This window comes from Rhinoderma darwinii, chromosome 3 (assembly GCF_050947455.1).
Source record: "Rhinoderma darwinii isolate aRhiDar2 chromosome 3, aRhiDar2.hap1, whole genome shotgun sequence".
NCBI lineage: Eukaryota > Metazoa > Chordata > Amphibia > Anura > Rhinodermatidae > Rhinoderma > Rhinoderma darwinii.
Window position 1 is genome coordinate 380351045 of NC_134689.1, and position 18355 is coordinate 380369399.

At 42.3% G+C, this 18355-nt stretch overlaps 1 protein-coding gene across 1 annotated transcript in view; it reads right to left on the reverse strand.

Annotated features, from left to right (window-relative positions):
- Window positions 1-257: 257 nt before the first annotated feature.
- LOC142750523 (uncharacterized) overlaps window positions 258-18355 on the reverse strand; it is a 28349-nt gene continuing 10251 nt past the window's right edge. Inside the window, exons 3-4 of the mRNA XM_075859526.1 lie at window positions 509-675; window positions 258-350 (exon numbers count right to left, since the gene is read on the reverse strand). Of these exons, the coding sequence (XP_075715641.1) occupies window positions 258-350; window positions 509-675 (260 nt within the window). The remainder of the gene's footprint in view (window positions 351-508; window positions 676-18355) is intronic.

The window sequence follows — 18355 nt, forward strand, 5'->3', positions numbered from 1 at the left end:
AAAAAAATTATTTGCCATGACACTGTTCCTTTAAGTATTTGGCCGCAGCTATCAGGTGTGCGGCTAGGTGTACTTTAGAGGGTTTGAATGTTTTTTAGGGCAATGCCAAAGCTATCAATTCTATAGAAAGGGGTATGTCGGAGTTACAGATTTTGTTAATCTCCACTGATATCTCTTTCCAGAAGCCTGTGACCAGCGGGCAATACCACCAGATGTGGGACAGTGTCCCCACATCCCCTTGACAGCGCCAGCATAACTTAGAGGCCGCTAAACCCAGATGGTGCATTCGCTCCGGCGTCTTGTACCACCTTGTTAATAATTTGTAATGGTTCTCCTGAAGTTTTACACACCTGGAAAAACCATGAGAGTGTCTCAATATCCATTTATGTTCCTGTTCAGTGAATTTCTTGTTCAATTCCATTTCCCAGGACACTAGAAAAGTTGGGGTCCCAGGTGTGCCTAAGCTCAGCAGTATGGGGTATATTCTAGATCATTTGCATTTAGTCACCTCCTTGACAAGGAGCATTTTCTCTAAATCGCCCAGATCTCTACTGCTTTTTTGGGAAGCTAGGAAGGTCTTGCAAACTTGTTGCACATGATTGATCTGAAGGAAATTTAGAGAGCCCGGTGAGACCAGTGATCTAATTTTGGCCGTTGAGGGAACCATATTAGCTTCTAGCAAGTTTGAAATATTCATATGAGAAAACAAGTCCCATACATCGTCTGGTGGGGGATCCTTATATTCAACATTGTAAGGCAATAGAGAGGCAGGCATAATCGGCGAGGGCGTCCAGGGAGGTATGCTCACTGCTTTGTGCGATATCCACACCGAGAGTGTTACCTTCAGGAGAGGATTTGTGATGGATTTTAGAGCTCTCTGGTTGGGTAACCACAGCAGTCTCAAAGAATCTCTACCTAAGGGTGCTGTCTCCGGTTCTATACACCAATCCATTGACCCCGGCGATGCCAAATCCATCCATCTTTGTAGATGAATCGCCTTATAGTACAGCTCCACGTCCGGTAGCCCCAAACCTCCTCTATCCCGTTTTAGCGACAATAATTTATAGGACAGACGGGGCCTACGCTGATTCCACAGGAAGGAGGAAAATATACGTCTCACAAGTGTAAAGAAGGTCTTTGGTAGATATATAGGGACCATATTCATAACATATAATAGTATCGGCAATATGTATGTCTGCAAAAGATTTTTGCGACCCATCCAGGACATGAAGGGTATGTGATAAGAGGAGAGGTGTGTCGACACTTTCTTTAAGAGTGGTTGGTAGTTAAGCTTATATAGGTCTTGTAATTGGCTCGGTATTTGGACACCCAGGTATGTAATATAGTGAGAAGGCCATGAAAAGAGCGAGTCTCGTTGTAGTTCCTGTGCTAAAGAGGGAGGAAGGGAAATATTTAGTATTTCAGATTTGTTATAATTAATCTTGAAGTTGGAGACCCTTCCATACTCAGCAAAAATATGTTGTAGCCGTGGGTAGCGCTTGTTGCGGGTTAGTAACCATGAGGAGTATGTCGTCTGCAAAGGCCGCCACTAGATGTGTACGTTCTCTTATCTGTAACCCCATTATCAGAGAGTCTGATCTAATTTTTTGCAGGAGGGTTTCCAAAGTCAAAATGAAAAGAGTGGGGGATAGTGGGCATCCCTGTCTAGTACCGTTCGTGATGGAAAAGGACGGTGAGAGGACCCCATTAACCCGTATCCGAGCATGCGGTTCTGTATAAAGTGAGAAAATTGCTGCAATAAATTGAGGTGGGAATAAAAATTTAGCTAGCACTTGTTTCATGAAATCCCAGGCCACTCTATCGAACGCTTTCTCAGCGTCAGTGCCCATAAGTATTAAAGGTAGTTTAAAATATTTAGCATAATGAATAGAGTTTATCAGTCTTCTCGCGTTATGTTTACCTTCCCTTCCTCTTACAAACCCCATCTGATCCGGATCAACTAGTTTAGGCAATAGGGTTCCAATTCTCAGCGCCAAGAGTTTGGCCCATATCTTCAAGTCAATATTCAATAAGGATATAGGTCTGTAGCTAGCGCATAGGGATGTGTCTTTTCCCTCCTTCGGTATTATGGTGATATATGCTTCTAAAGATTGTTTCGAGAAGGGGTGCCATTTAAAAGCGCGTTACACATGTGGGTCAGGTGTGGTAACAGATAGTCTAGAAATTTTCTATAATAGGTGAGAGAGAAGCCATCTGGGCCTGGGCTTTTACCAGTTGGGAAAGAAGAAATTACGCTCCTCACCTCCTCTACCGTAATAGGGTGTATAAGAGTGTCAGCCTCTTCTGAGGAGAGAGTGGGTAGTTTGAGTGACCCTAAAAAGTCAAGAACCCGTGTGTCCCTCTGATCAGACTGAGTTCCAGTTTCCTCTTCCCTGATGTTGTAAAGGGAGGAATAGAATGACATGAATTCTTTAGCTATCTCAGACGTGGAGGTGTGCATTATCCCATCAACTCCCCTAATTCTTGAAATGAAAGATTTTTCTTTTTGCTTTTTAATAAGTGCCGTCATGAGCCTACCTCCCTTGTCCCCATGTGCATATATCTTCTGCCTATAGTACATCAGATTTTTGGCCATTTTCAAATTCAATAAGTCTTTTAGTTTTACTCTCAGAGTGCCAAGTTCGACTTGAGCATCTTGTGCCGCTGATTTTTTATGTACTTTTTCTAGTGCAGCAATTCGGGTCAATAGAGAGTTAATTTGTTTAGATTTTTCTTTTTTGACCCTAGTACCTAGGTCAGACATCTTGGTACACACAATCCAGTCAGCACATTTACCTCACCTGCTGCTGGATCTGTTCCAAGAGATCCTGTATTAGGTTCACACTGAGTTTTTTTTGCTGGCAGAAAATTCTGCATCAAAATTCTGTCTTGAATTTGGAGGCAGATTTTGACCTGCCTGCACGCCGTTTGCCACGTTTTTTGCCCGCGGCCATTGAGGGAAAAAGAAGCGGCATGCCCTATCTTTGGGCATTTACTCCTCTGACCTCCCTCTGACATTTATGGGAGGCAGAGAAAGTGATTTTCGCAGCGTTTTTGCCCGTTGCGCTCAATGTCCGCCGACGAAAAACGTGGCAAACAGCGTGCAGGCAGAATAAAATCTGCCTCAAAATTCAGGCGGAATTTTGAGGCAAAATTTTCTGCCTGCAAAAAAACTCTGTGTGAACAGGGCCTTACAGTGAAGCAAACAAATTTTTTACATAATTTACTATAAATGTATGTAAGGCCCCATGCACACGAACGTGCTTTTGTGGGCGCAATTCCCCCGAAAATCCAGGGGAGAATTGCGGCCCCATTCACTTCTATGGGCCCATGCACATGACCGTGGTTTCCAAGGTCCGTGCATGGCCCAGGACCCTGGACCGCAGAAAGAACGGATATTTCTTATTACGGCCGTGTTCTGCGATCCAGACTCATAGAAAATAATGGACGCGGCCACGTGCACGGCCCGCGATTTGCGGGCAGTTCGCGGGTGGGACACTGCGGCCGGCCGACCCCAAGATCATGGCCGTGCACATGGCTATGGTCGTGTGCATGAGGCTTTAGTGTGTCTCACTATTATTTATACTAGTCCCTGACGTCATTGTGTACATATATGGACAGTGAAGGCAGAGACTTCTCCTGGAGTGGAATCCCCGGCCAAATCGCCGGGGATTTCACTTCAGAAGTCCCTAACGTCACTGTATCCATATATGGGACTTCTCCTGGAGCGGAGCCGGGCTCCTAGCATCATAGTGATGTACGATGCTAGGAGTCCCTGCCTCGCGGCAGGACAACTGTCCCGTACTGAAAACATGATTACAGTACGGGACAGTAGTTCCACGCAGCAAGGCAGGGACTCCTAGCATCGTACATCACTATGATGCTAAGAGCCCGGCTCCCTGCACTGTGTTCGGTCCGGGTCTTCCGGCCCAAATACGTTCCGTACATTACGGACGTAACATGATCGTGTGAACCCAGCCTTAACCACGCATGCACTAAGCAGAAACACGTGGTACAGTTACGTCATTTGTGACGTAACCGTGCATTGTGAAAGCCGGAAACCGGAACTTAGGTAGCGGAGCGAATGGACGGGTCTGCACAGGAAGTGCACATTTTGCATTACCAAGCGGTCACGTGACGGAAGACGGGATACGACGCTACATTCATCTAATCAAACGTAAGTACATTACAAAGTTATATGTTTTCCATTGTTTAGTTTAACTAAAAGTAATTTTTTGCTTCTGGAAAACCCCTTTAATGGGTTAATTGATATAAATTTGTATTTTGGCAAAAATGTAGAAAAAAAGCAGTTTTGCTGCAGTCCTCATTCTGTTTTTTTTTACATCATACACCGATCATTATAAATAACATTACAGGTTCGTTAAAAACGGGAATCTTCTTCCAAGTTTTAATGTTGCTTTGTGAAAACCATAAGCCATGACTAAGGACCCAGCAGGGGTCTGAAACGCGTAGGCTACCGCCTATCCCCTTCAACACTCTCTGTACTTTGGACATTACCTGCCCGTCACCACCATTTTTCGTTGTCCATTGTTTTTAACAAAGCAACATTAAAACTTGGAAGAAGATTCCCGTTTTTAACAGATTGTTCCACTTCAGCGCTGGCTCCAACTGCCCCTTTTTTCTGCTGTTTCCCTTGCGTGTGCCGACACGAGGATCCGTGCGCTGATCACTATACCATGCCTGTGACAAGGTGAGCTGGAGGATATTCCCCATTTTTTTCTGTAACATTACAGGTTGTTATGGTCGTGGCGATACCAAATATGTGTATATTATTTCATGTTTTGGGACTTATATTCTGTAAAGTCTATTAATTGTAAAAAATGTGCATTTCTATGTATTGTTTTACAGATTTTTTTTAATAACATTACTTGTTTTTTTTTATTAATTAATTGAACTTTTTTTTTAATCCCATAGGTGGATTTCTCATTTAGATTTTTTAACGCACTGGCCTGTTTGCCAGTACATTAGCCTGTCTACTGATTGTACTCAGGCAGCTGTTAGGGCATACCTCAGTATGCCCTAGCAACAGGAAATATGGTCAGACAGCCCTGGGGTCCTTCAATGGATCCTGGGTCGTCTGGCCATACAAGGTATGAGCCTTGATCGCATCACAGGGATTTCCTGTGACGTGATCAAAGTAAAGACCCCCTTCTCATTTTCACGTTGAATGCCGCTGTCAGCTTTGATCGCGCCACTCAAGGGGTTAACGGCGGAGAGAAGAGGCTAGAGTGGGGGTGCGGCTGTCACAGCCGTTGCGCCGCTCCTGATCGCGTCAGCACACTGTCTTGCACGCAGGACGAGAGTACTCGTCCTAATGTGGTAAGCACAGGCTGCTCAGGACAAGTATACTCTCCCTGTGTCAGCAACCGGTTAATATAAGAGTCAGATAATAATAATATAGAGGTCTGTTCTAGTTGGGAGAGGGGAAGTATGAAGTGGGCTCAGGAGATCAATTATCAGCAAGTGTCAACAGAGATAACACTAAAAGCACTATGCGCTACATTAAATTACTCTTCCCTATGTTGGGAACTAGGAATGAGAGGAGAGCCATGCTGGGGACTAAGAATGAGAGGGGAACCATGCTGGAGCTAGTAATGAAAGGGGAGCTATGTTGGGGATTAGGAATGAGAGGGGATCCATGCTAGAGACTAAAAATGAAAGGAAGAACCATGCTTCGGACTAGGAATAAAAGGGGATCCATGCTGGGGACTAGGAATATGAGGGGAGCCATGCTGAAGACTAAGGGTATGTTCACACGGCCAAATTTCAGACGTATACGAGGCGTATTATGCCTCGTTTTACGTCTGAAAATAGGGCTGCAATACGTCGGCAAACATCTGGCCATTCATTTGAATGGGTTTGCCGACGTACTGTGCAGACGACCTGTTATTTACGCATCGTCGTTTGACAGCTGTCAAACGACGACTCGTAAAAATACAGCCTCGTCAAAAGAAGTGCAGGACACTTCTTTCAGACGTTTTTGGAGCTGTTTTCTCATAGACTCCAATGAAAACAGCTCCAAAAACGAGTTGGTAAAAAAATGAGTTGGTAAAAATGCGAGTTGGTAAAAAACGTCTGAAAAGCAGGGTCTGTTTTCCCTTGAAAACAGCTCTGGATTTTCAGACGTTTTGGTTGACTACGTGTGAACATACCCTAAGACTAAATGGTAGAGTCATACTGGGGACTTAGAATGAGAGGGCTATTTATTTGTGTGTTGTAAATGTTTGCTGTCTGCATTACACACTTTAACCTCTATACTATTTTCTTTGAGTGGACCACCACCATAAAAGACCAGTTTTCTGTGCAATTTTGTTAGGTCGGCTCAAAAATGTTCCCCTGTAATTTATACACATCCACATCAACCATAACATTAAAACCACTTGCCTATTATTGCTTAGATCCTTCTCATGCCGCCAAAACAGCTTCAAAGCATAGACTGAAAAAGAACTCTGAAGGTGTTCTGTGGTCAGGGGCGTTGCTAGGGGGGGCAGGCGGGGCATGTGCCCCGGGCGCAACTAGGTGGTAGGGAAAGGGGGGGCACCGAAGAGCAGCTGATCGCTGCTGATAGGCGGCCCGTATGTCGGACACCTGCAGCAGCTTTAGGAAGAGACAGGAAATTACGGTGTTCTGACTGGGGTCTGTGACGGCCAGGGAGTCTTCCAGCTCAGCCTCTACTCTGTGCTCTGCTGTTACACACACGCCGAGAAGCAGAGAGGAAGCTCCACCCACAGCCCGTCCTGACCTGTGATGCTGTCAGCAAGGAGACATGGTGAGTGTCTGTGTGTGTAGTGTGTATACAGTGTGTGTCTCTGTGTCTGTATGTCTATATGTTACAGTGTGTGTGTGTGTGTGTGTGTGTGTGTGTGTGTGTGTGTGTGTGTGTGTGTCTCTGTCTGTCTGTGTCTCTGCATGTGTTTGTCTCTTACATCTACTACATTGTCTGTACTCAGAGAGTTATCACTGTGTTATATGTGATGTTACATAGGACTGCAGGCAACAGCTACTACATTATCTGTAATCAGAGAGTTATCACTGTGTTATCTGTGATGTTACATAGGACTGCAGGCAAAAGCTACTACTTTATCTGTACTCAGAGAGTTATCACTGTGTTATCTGTGGTGTTACATAGGACTTCAGGTGACATAACTACATTATCTGTGGTCTTACATAGGACTGCAGGCAACAGCTACTACATTATCTGTACTCAGAGAGTTATCACTGTGTTATCTGTGATGTAACATAGGACTGCAGGCAACAGCTACTACATTATCTGTACTCAGAGAGTTATCACTGTGTTATCTGTGATGTTACATAGGACTGCAGGCAACAGCTACTACATTATCTGTAATCAGAGAGTTATCACTGTGTTATCTGTGATGTTACATAGGACTGCAGACAACAGCTACTACATTATCTGTACTCAGAGAGTCATCACTGTGTTATCTGTGGTGTTACATAGGACTTCAGGTGACATAACTACATTATCTGTGGTCTTACATAGGACTGCAGGCAACACTACTACATTATCTGTACTCAGAGAATTATGACTTTATCTGTGGTGTTACATAGGACTGCAGGCAACAGCTACTACATTATCTGTAATCAGAGAGTTATCACTGTGTTATCTGTGATGTTACATAGGACTGCAGGCAACAGCTACTACTTTATCTGTACTCAGAGAGTCATCACTGTGTTATCTGTGGTGTTACATAGGACTTCAGGTGACATAACTACATTATCTGTGGTCTTACATAGGACTGCAGGCAACACTACTACATTATCTGTACTCAGAGAATTATGACTTTATCTGTGGTGTTACATAGGACTGCAGGCAACAGCTACTACATTATCTGTAATCAGAGAGTTATCACTGTGTTATCTGTGATGTTACATAGGACTGCAGGCAACAGCTACTACTTTATCTGTAATCAGAGAGTTATCACTGTGTTATCTGTGATGTTACATAGGACTGCAGGCAACAGCTACTACATTATCTGTAATCAGAGAGTTATCACTGTGTTATCTGTGGTGTTACATAGGACTTCAGGTGACATAACTACATTATCTGTAGTCTTACATAGGACTGCAGGCAACAGCTACTACATTATCTGTAATCAGAGAGTTATCACTGTGTTATCTGTGGTGTTAGATAGGACTTCAGGTGACATAACTACATTATCTGTAGTCTTACATAGGACTGCAGGCAACAGCTACTACATTATCTGTAATCAGAGAGTTATCACTGTGTTATGTGATGTTACATAGGACTGCAGACAACAGCTACTACATTATCTGTAATCAGAGAGTTATCACTGTGTTATCTGTGGTGTTACATTGGACTTCAGGTGACATAACTACATTATCTGTAGTCTTACATAGGACTGCAGGCAACAGCTACTACATTATCTGTAATCAGAGAGTTATCACTATGTTATCTGTGGTGTTACATAGGACTTCAGGTGACATAACTACATTATCTGTGGTCTTACATAGGACTGCAGGCAACACTACTACATTATCTGTACTCAGAGAATTATGACTTTATCTGTGGTGTTACATAGGACTGCAGGCAACATCTACTACATTATCTGTAATCACAGTTATCACTGTGTTATCTGTGGTGTTACATAGGACTTCAGGTGACATAACTACACTATCTGTGCTGTGTATATATGTGCCTGTGTGGGTATATATGGGTCTGTTTGTGAATGTGTCTTTGTGCTTGTATATATGTGCCTTTTATTTATTTGCATATGTTCCTGTCTGTGTATTTATCTGCCGGTGTGCGTGTGTGTGTGTGTGTGTGTGTGTGTGTGTGTGTGTATGTGTATGTGTGTATATGTGTCTGTACGTCTATATATTTACCTGTATGTATATATTCCAGATGTGTGGATGTATATTAGCCTGTATGTCTAAATATCTGTCTTTATGTATGTACATTATATATGTTCCAGCGAGTCCATATGGTCTTAATGTAAAAAATTATCTTATTATGAACTACTAATGTTTTGTACTAATTTTGTAGCTTTTTTGAGATCTTATAATTTTTTTGTATGTTTTATATGTCCTCCCCTATCTATGAGTAAAGGCTCTTGAGAGCTAGAAACACGTCACAGTAGACTCAGTGGGTGTTAGACATAGACTCAAAGAAAGTGAACCCTGTTTAAGCTCGTAGCAGCTCCTAATGGAAAACATTATGTATCGCAGAAGTCAGTTCCAATCACGACCATCTTTTTCTAATATCTTTTTCTCAATATGCTTTAGGGTTTTATTAAACCGCTCTACTAACCCATCTGTTTGAGGGTGATATACAGAAGGTCCAGAATTATTTGGACAGTGACACAATCTTCACGATTCGGGCTCTGCTGCCACCACATTGGATTTGAAATGAAACAACTGAGAGGAAATTGAAGAGGAGACTTTCAGGTTTAATTCAAGGGGTTAAACAAAAATATCCTGTGAAACGTTTAGGAATTGCAACCATTTTTCTACACAGCCTCCTCATCTGAGGGGCTCAAAAGTAATTGGGCAAATTAACATTACCATAAATACAATTTTTAATACTTTGTAGAGAATCCTTTGCCGGCAATGACTACCTGAAGTCTGGAACCCATGGACATCACCACACGCTGAGTTTCCTCCTTTGTGAGGCTTTGCCGGCCTTTACTGCAGCGTCTTCAGTTGTTGTTTGTTTGTGGGTCTTTCTGCCTTAAGTTTTGTCTTAAGCAAGTGAAATGCCGCTCTATCGGGTTGAGATCTGGTAATTGACTCGGCCATTGCAGAATATTCCACTTCTTTGCCTTATAAACTCCTGGGTTGCTTTCGCAATATGTTTTGGGTCATTGTCCATTTGTCCTGTGATGCGACGTCCAATCAACCTTGCTGCATTTGGTTGAATCTGAGCAGAAAGTGAATCCCTGAACACTTCAGAATTCATCCGGCTGCTTCTGTCTCCAGTCACATCAATAAACACCAGTGACCCAGTGCCTTTGGCAGCCATGCATGCCCATGCCATCACACCGCCTCCACCATGCCATCACACCGCCTCCACCATGTTTTACAGAGGATGTGGTGTTCTTTGGATCATGAGCCGTTCCAGGCCTTCTCCATACATTCTTCCTCCCATCATTCTGGTACAGATTGATCTTAGTTTCATGCTGTTCCAGAACTGGGCGGCTTCTTTAGATGTTGTTTGGTAAAGTCTAATCTGGCCTTTCTATTTGTGAGGTTGATTAATGGTTTGCACCTTGTGGTGAACCCCCTGCATTTGCTCTCATGAAGTCTTCGCTTTATGGTAGACTTAGAAACTGATACACCTACTTCCAGGGGAAGAGTTCTTCACTTGGGTAGATACAGGGGTGGGATTCAAATTTTTAACAACAGGTTCCCTGTTTTTCGGCCGAAGACCTGCGGGGGGGGGGTTGCGGTGTACTGCGCTATTGAAAATTATTCTAATAAAATAAAACAATTATGATATTCCAAATACCCCCTACATTAAAGTGGAATCTAAATAAAGAAATTTCCTGTCCAGAATGTTTGTGTGGATTGCCACACTATTTATATAATTACATAAGCGTACAGACCTACCCGCACATTATATTAAACTCATCCATTATGTATACGCCTATTTGCGCACATTCAATATCTTAAGCGTGTTCAGCCCATTTAGTTAGACTGCGCACATGAGAAGGGTGGAGGACAGTGCGGCGCACGCAGTAAGCCACAACAACTCTCCCGGCTAATGCACAGATACGGAGCCAGGAGCTAGCTCAGTACATATATACAGCACCAGAACAAAGCTCAGTACAAATATACAGCACCAGAACAAAGCTCAGTACACACATATATATATATATATATATATATATATATATATATAAATATATGTTTTGAGCTTGATTGTTCTGATATATATGTACTGAGCTTTTTTCTGGTGCTGTATGTATGTACTAAGCTTTGTTGTGGTGCTACATATATGTACTGACCTTGGTTTTTGGTGCTGTATTTATATACGGAGCTTAGTTCTGGAGTTGTATATATGTTCTGAGCTTGGTTCTGGTGTTGTATATATGTACTGAGCTTTGTTCTGGTGCTGTATGTATGTACTAAGCTTTGTTGTGGTGCTATATATATGTACTGACCTTTGTTTTTGGTGCTGTATTTTTATACGGAGCTTAGTTCTGGAGTTGTATATATGTTCTGAGCTTGGTTCTGGTGTTGTATATATGTACTGAGCTTTGTTGTGGTGCAGTATATGTGTACTGTACTTTGTCCTGGTGCTGTATTTATATGTAGAGCTTAGCTCTGGAGTTGTATATATGTTTTGAGCTTCTCTTTGGTGCTGTATCTATGTATTGAGCTTGGTTGTTATGATGCATATGACTCCAGAACCAAGCTCAGTACATATATATATATATCCAACAAAAAGAGACTGGAAGCAGCACTCAGCAAAAAAAATGTGAATTTATTCACCCAACACAGCAACGTTTCACTTCCTCCATGGAAGCATTTCAATGGAGGAAGTGAAACGTTGCTGTGTTGGGTGAATAAATTCACATTTTTTTGCTGAGTGCTGCTTCCAGTCTCTTTTTTTGGATATATGCATGAGGAGCACGTCACTCCTTGATATTTGAAGCTAGCACCAACCGTTTCTGGCTATCGACACAGTGCTGCTCCTATCTTTGGATCTATTATATATATATATACATATACAGCACCAGAGCCAAGCTCAGTACATACATACACATATATATATATATATATATATATATATATATATATATATATATATATATACACTGCCGTTCAAAAGTTTGGGGTCACCCAGACAATTTTGTGCTTTCCATGAAAACTCACACTTATATTTATCAAATGAGTTGCAAAATGACTAGAAAATATAATCAAGACATTGACAAGGTTAGAAATAATGATTTTTATTTGAAATAATAATTTTCTCCTTCAAACTTTGCTTTCGTCTTGGAATGCTCCATTTGCAGCAATTACAGCATTGCAGGCCTTTGGCATTCTAGCTGTTAATTTGCTGAGGTAATCGGGAGACATTTCACCCCATGCTTCCAGAAGCCCCTCCCACAAGTTGGATTGGCTTGATGGGCACTTCTTGCGTACCATACGGTCAAGCTGCTCTCACAACAGCTCTATGGGGTTGAGATCTGGTGACTGCACTGGCCACTCCATTACAGGTAGAATACCAGCTGCCTGCTTCTTCCCTAAATAGTTCTTGCATAATTTGGAGGTGTGCTTTGGGTCATTGTCCTGTTGTAGGATGAAATTGGCTCCAATCAAGCACTGTCCACAGGGTATGGCATGTCGTTGCAAAATGGAGTGATAGCCTTCCTTATTCAAAATCCCTTTTACCTTGTACAAATCTCCCACTTTACCAGCACCAAAGCAACCCCAGACCATCACATTACCTCCACCATGCTTGACAGATGGCGTCAGGCACTCTTCCAGCATCTTTTCAGTTGTTCTGCGTCTCACAAATGTTCTTCTGTGTGATCCAAACACCTCAAACTTCGATTAGTCTGTCCATAACACTTTTTTCCAATCTTCCTCTGTCCAATGTCTGTGTGCTTTTGCCCATATTAATCTTTTCCTTTTATTAGCCAGTCTCAGATATGGCTTTTTCTTTGCCACTCTGCCCTGAAGGCCAGCATCCCGGAGTCACCTCTTCACTGTAGACGTTGACACTGGCGTTTTGCGGGTACTATTTAATGAAGCTGCCAGTTGAGGACCTGTGAGGCGTCTATTTCTCAAACTAGAGACTCTAATGTACTTGTCTTGTTGCTCAGTTGTGCAGCGGGGCCTCCCACTTCTCATTCTACTCTGGTTAGAGCCTGTCTGTGCTGTCCTCTGAAGGGAGTAGTACACACCGTTGTAGGAAATCTTCATTTTCTCGCATGGAATAGCCTTAATTTCTAAGAACAAGAATAGACTGTCGAGTTTCACATGAAAGCTCCCTTTTTCTAGCCATTTGGAGAGTTTAATCGAACCCACAAATGTAATGCTCCAGATTCTCAGCCAGCTCAAAGGAAGGTCAGTTTTATAGCTCCTCTAAACAGCAAAACTGTTTACAGCGGTGCTAACATAATTGCACAAGGGTTTTCAAGTGTTTTCTAATCATCCATTAGCCTTCTAACACAGTTAGCAAACACAATGTACCATTAGAACACTGGAGTGATGGTTGCTGGAAATGGGCCTCTATACACCTACGTAGATTTTGCATTAAAAAACAGACGTTTGCAGCTAGAATAGTCATTTAGCACATTAACAATGTATAGAGTGTATTTATAATTAATTAAATGTTATCTTCATTGAAAAAAACTGTGCTTTTCTTTCAAAAATAAGGACATTTCTAAGTGACCCTAAACTTTTGAACGGTAGTGTATATATATATATATATATATATATATATACACAGCACCATAACCAAGCTCGGTCCATATATACAGCACTAGTACAAATACAGATCAGTACAGAGATCATTTGCAAATTTAGTTTAACCCCTGCCATATAAGTTTGTACGGCACAAAACTACAGCTCCCAGTAAAGCCAGAACGATGGTAAGGATATGCTGGGAGTTGTTTTTTCACAAAAAAGAACGATACACACATCAGCTCGCTGCAGATCATACAGTGACTACACTAATGAGCAGTTACAGGGAGAATAAACATTTACATTTAGTGACTCACCGGTGACGACTTCTCAGATTGTAGTCGTTCTCTTTACTTTTCCATCTGGTCCAGAACTCTATGATGCCTCCGGGCCATGACCCATTTCTGCGGAAATGGGTAAATTTTCTGTTCAGATGTCTTCGGAAGCTCACTTTTTCAGCATTTCTGCTCATATAAATGAAGAGCAAATTCTTATGGTACCACACTATATGCCCCCAAATATAATAGTATCATACACTGTGTCCCCGAATATAATAGCGCTACAAACTGTGTCCCTGACTCTAATAGTAACATACACTGTGCCCCTGAATAAAATGGTGTCACACTGTAAAGTAATGCACCCCACACAGTGCCCCCTGTAGATAGTGCCCCTCATAGAGCCCTCTGTAGATAGTGCTCCCTGTAGAGCCCTCTATAGACAGTTCTCCTATTGAGCTAGGTAGTAGCGTTCCCTGTAGATAGTGCCCCCTTTAGCGTTCCCTGCAGACAGTGCCCCCTTCAGCATTCCCTGTAGATAGTGCCCCCTGTGGCATTCACTGTAGCGTTCCCTGTATAGTGCCCCCTGTAGAGTTCCCTGTATAGTGCCCCCTGAAGATAGGCCCCCCTGTGGCGTTCCCTGTGGATAGAGCCCCCTGTGGCGTTCCCTGTAGATAGAGCCATCTGAGGCATTCCTTGTAGATAGAGTCCCCTGTGGCGGTCCCCGGAGATAGAGCCCCCTGTGGCGGTCCCTGGAGATAGAGCCCGCTGTGTCGGTCCCTGGAGATAGGGCCCCATGTGGCGTTCCCTGAAGATAGAGCCCATGTGCCGGTCCCTGTAGATAGGGCCCCCTGTGGCGTTTCCTGTAGATAGAGCCCCTTGTGGCATTCCCTGTAGATAGAGCCCCCTGTGGCACTCCCTGTAGATGGGGCCCTATCTACAGGGCACCCCACATGGGGCCCTATCTACAGGGAACATCACAGGGGTCTCTATCTACAGGGAACATCACAGGGGTCTCTATCTACAGGAAACCCCACAGGGAGCCCTATCTACAGGGAACGCCACATGGGGCCCTATCTACAGGGAACACCACATGGGGCCCTATCTACAGGTACCGCCACAGGGGGCTCTATCTACAGGGAATGCCACAGGGGTCTCTATGTACAGGAAACCCCGCAGGGGGCCCTATCTACAGGGAACGCCACATGGGGCCCTATGTGGCATTACCCTGTAGATAGGGCCCCCTGTGGCATTCCCTGTAGATAAGGGCCCCTATATAGGAGACATACTAAAAGGAATGAAGAAAAAGAATGAACAATATTAGTAATGGGCGAAAATATATAAAAAAATAAGAGTTTTTTAAGTTTCAAAAACTTGGAATGAACAGATTTTCTTTGTAGTTAATGAGAAAATAAAAATAAATTCCATAGAAACAGATGTGTAAAAATGTTTACTGTGCTTGATAGACCTGGAATGAACAGTATATAAGTGTAGTTTATAAGGGAATGAACACATATTCCATAGACACAGATGCGTAATTCTTTTCCTGTGCTTGATAGACCTGGAATGAACAGGATGCATGTGTAATTACTCACTCTACTTATTTTTACATTTTTCATTTATTCTATATTCATTCATTCATTCACTTACTTTCACAAAACACATACATACACATATTCCCTCATCCAATATATTTTTCACTTTCATTATATATATTCTTTTCACGTATTTTTGCATGCATCCATCATTTATTATTTTACTGATGCAGGAATTTATTCATTATTTTTTCTTGCTCCTAGTACTTAGGCACTGTTTTTCAGTGTATTTGTCTTTTTCCTCACGATTTATTAAAATTTATTCAGTATAATTTCACGGATCACATCATTTCATCATCTTTTCACCATAGAGCTATTTAGCATTCATGCTTCTTCAAGTTGTCTTTTGTCATAACGTTACACTTCATTCAAATTTGCCTGCTTATATGTGTGCTATACTGAAACATACGTTGTTTTTGACGTTTTGAATAATTTGGCTTCACGGCCAATTTTGTATATACTGTCCTATCCTGGGTTACTTACCTTTTCGCTGTGTCGCTCCTTCTGATTGGTAGAGGGGTGCCCGGCCTCCGTCCCGCCCTCATGATGCGCCGGGTTTCGGATCCACGTGACCGCGTCCTCTGACGCGATGACGTGCATCCGACCCTGGCCTCTCGTGATTGGCGTTTCTGGTAGGTGCGGCCACCGGCTTCACCACGAGGTAAGCGACCGGTAAACATGCAGCGAAACATGTATTATTACATGTTTATACTTGGGTTTCTCCCCCTTTCTTTTATTCCACGATTGGCTGGCCCATCCCCATATATAGTGGTATACACATCATTTAAAACGCTACCCCCAGACGAAGGCAGTTGCGCCGAAACGCGCGTTGGGGCAGACACATCGCCGTGCTTCCATCTGGTTGATCAATGGGTATGTGCTTGATGTTCATACATTTTCTTGCATTTATTCACTAATGTATCATTCATACTTATGCATTTATGTACCCTGATTATTAGATCATATCTTTTGGTTGTCATTATTGTACGTCAACTTCAGACGTTACCTTCCTTATACATTGTATGGCGGTTTGGTCTTTTTAACCTGTTGGTTTATGGATTCTTTTTATCATTTTGTATGTATATGTCATTTTCAATAAAATATTTTGCTCATTTTTCTAAATGTTCTTGTGCATTGGCATCTGTTCTCTTCTCGGTCATATAGGATGCATGTGTAGTTTATAAGGGAATTGACACATATTCCATAGACACAGATGTGGAATTCTTTTCCTGTGCTTTATAGACCTGGAATGAACCAGATATATGTGTCGTTTATAAGGGAATGTGTTCATTCCAGGTCTATCAAGCACAGGAAAATAATTACGCATCTGTTTCTATGGAATATGTGTTCATTCCACTATAAACTACACTTATCCTGTTCATTCCTGGTCTATAAAGCACAGGAATATTCTAAGGCGTCTGCTTATATGGAATTTTTGTTTATTTCCTCATGAACTACAAAGAAAATCTGTTCATGCCATGTCTACCAAACATAAAAAATTCATGATGCCCTTTTTTATATTTTCTTCCCATTAGTAATAATGTTAATTATTTTTCTTCCTTCTTTTTAGTATGTCCCCCTATATAGTCCCCTGTAGTTGGTTCCCTATAGTCTAATTCTCGTTCCCTGTATAGTTCCCTATGTAGTGCCCTATAGTGCCCACAGTAGAAGGAAAAAAACACATTTTCTTACCTGTCCCGTTGCCGCGCCATCCTCCAGCGACGTCAGTCCTCCTCCATCCGAACGATGCAGCGGCGCGATGACGTCATCGCCATCGCGCCGACTGCATCATCACTAAAGCGCTGAATGGGGGGGCATCATGTGCCTGGCCACGGCAGCGCTAGTCAACTCAAGTATATCCGCGTCCTAAGGACGTGGATACAATTGAGCGCAGGGGACCAGTTCCGGCTTCCCGCTTCACCCGGTTCTGCGAATCGGCTGTCATTTTAACAACCGGTTTGGGAGAACCGGGGCGAACCGGCCGGATCTCACCCCTGGGTAGATGTTGTGCAGGGGTTTTTCTTCACCATGGAAAGGATTCTGCGATCATCCACTACTGTTGTCTTCTGTGGACGTCCAGGCATTTTGGAATTCATGAGATCACCAGTGCGCTCTTTTTTTTTCAAGAATGTACGAAACTGTTGATTTGGCCACTCCTAACATTTATGCTTCTCTCTGATGGATTTCTTCATTTTCTTCAGCCTAACGATGGTCTGTTTCTCTTGTGCAGTGTCCCATATACACTGCAGCAATGTACTGTGATTTCTGACATTGCATGGAAAAATGTGTGTTTAACCCCTTAAGGACACGGTCAATTTTGGCCTTGAGGACAGAACAATTTTTTTTTATTTCCCTCTTTGCATCCCGACGCTCATAACTTTTTCCTTTTTTGTACGACGTAGTTGTAGGAGACTTTGTTTGTTGCGGGACAAGTTGTACTTTCTGTAGGTACCATTTATTGGTACAAATACATTATCATTTTAATTTATATACATTTTTATTTTGGCGAAAATGCAGAAAAAAAGCAGTTCCGCAGCAGTTTTAATATATATTTTTTTTACACCGATCATCATATATAATGTTTCATATTTGTTGTACAGGTTGTTTCGGTCGCGGCATTACCAAATATGTCTATATTATGTCATGTTTTGGGACTTATATTTTAAAAAGTTTATTTATTGTAAAAAAATGTGTATTTCTATGTATTTTTTTTACCCTGTTTTTTTTTTAATTTAACATTAATAATTTTTTTAACTAATTGAACTTTTTTTCAATCTCATAAAGGGATTATTCATTTTGATTTTTATTTATTTATTAACTGTAATGTACTGGCATAGATCTATATGCCAGTACATTAGCCTGTGTACTGATTGTACACAGGCAGCTGTTAGGGCATACCTCAGTATGCCTTAACAACAGGAAATATGTATAGACAGCCCTAGGGTCCTTGAATGGAGCCTGGGCTGTCTGGCCATACAAGTTATGGGCTTTGATCACATCACAGAGATTTTCTGTGACGCGATCAAAGTGCAGTCCCCTCTACTTGAACGCCGCGATCAGCTTTTATTGCGC